General features: G+C 36.6%; 1 protein-coding gene across 1 annotated transcript; it reads right to left on the reverse strand.

The window, feature by feature from the left end:
- Positions 1-549: 549 nt before the first annotated feature.
- Positions 550-942, reverse strand: LOC145776634 (cilia- and flagella-associated protein HOATZ-like). Its single transcript, XM_082587865.1, has one exon. It carries the CDS (start codon positions 940-942, stop codon positions 550-552), a length of 393 nt encoding a protein of 130 aa, XP_082443991.1.
- Positions 943-1,234: the final 292 nt, after the last annotated feature.

Genomic DNA, 1,234 nt, shown 5'->3' on the forward strand with positions numbered 1-1,234 from the left:
ACATGAAAGAATGATCATATTGCATTTTGGAGGTTGGCGACAAACGTTTTATTAACGTTGGGCGTCAAATAATTATCATAAAAAATTAACAAAGTGACGGGACAAGAAAGTTGAACAGCACTTTGAGATATTTTTAGCTATAATCATAATGTGTTATCTTCAAGTCAAAGGTAATTATCTATCAGTTGTTTTCGCAATCTCGATCTTCTGTTCTTTTTTTTGGCTTCTCCAGTATTCGACCAGCCAGCTAGTTCATTGCTCTGTGTCTTCTCTTGCAATTTCTTTGTCATCTTCCCTTACATCTTTTTTCTTCAACTATAATATATCTTCAATAGTAAATAACTCGATGTGGGGGGACTGCCGATTCTCTCACAGTGTGCCCAGAAAAATTTATCATTTTTTTATAACACTTGAAGTAAGCGAATGATAATTTGCAATTGCAGACATTTTATTTTTGTTCCTCGTTTTTTGTGCCTTAACTTACACAACAAACCAAGCGATACAATTGTTTCTAGAATAAAATAATGAGAGAGTGTTTATTTCGTCAAGCTAACTTTTTGGTCTTTTTGAAATTAGATCCTTTTCGATACGTTGAGCCCTTTGCTTATTCAATAACTCTAGCACAGCTTCTCGTTTTTGAGATAAGTCTTTGTATTTCTGTTTTTCATCTGCCTTTTTCTGTTGGTTTACCTTACGCCAAAATGCCTCGTCATTGGAACCATCAACATATTTTTGTTGATCTTTCTGCTTGGAAGGAAAAGCAGCGACTCGTGTTCTCTGTCGGATCTCTGCTGACACTAAGCGGGACTCCAAAGGAGGTTGCAACGTTAACGATTTCCAGAAACTCTTTGCGTGTTCAACATCTTCTCCCGAAGACCCTTGAAATATTGTTACTTGAACGAAATCATTATTGGACAGAGGATCATTTTCTTTCCTTCTCATTTTTCAAGGTTAGAAAAGTTAAAGATCTGCAAACAATACAACACTGTTAGATGATATTCTCAAAAGAATCAAGAGAGAGTCACAGCAATTATAGAATATCCGCTTTGTTGATTCATTGTAGGAATGTTTATCCTCGGATTGAAAAAGTTTTTTTGATAGCTCAATCATTGGATCCCTGACGCAGGCCTGGCTACTAACATTGACAGACTGAGGTTTGCGCGTGTTGTTGAAATGTTAGGCCTACTGTTTAAGTTATGTCATCCACCAGGGCTTGCTGAATGCAGAGCTGTCA

This window comes from Aplidium turbinatum, chromosome 9 (genome assembly GCF_918807975.1).
Source record: "Aplidium turbinatum chromosome 9, kaAplTurb1.1, whole genome shotgun sequence".
Taxonomy (NCBI): Eukaryota; Metazoa; Chordata; class Ascidiacea; order Aplousobranchia; family Polyclinidae; genus Aplidium; species Aplidium turbinatum.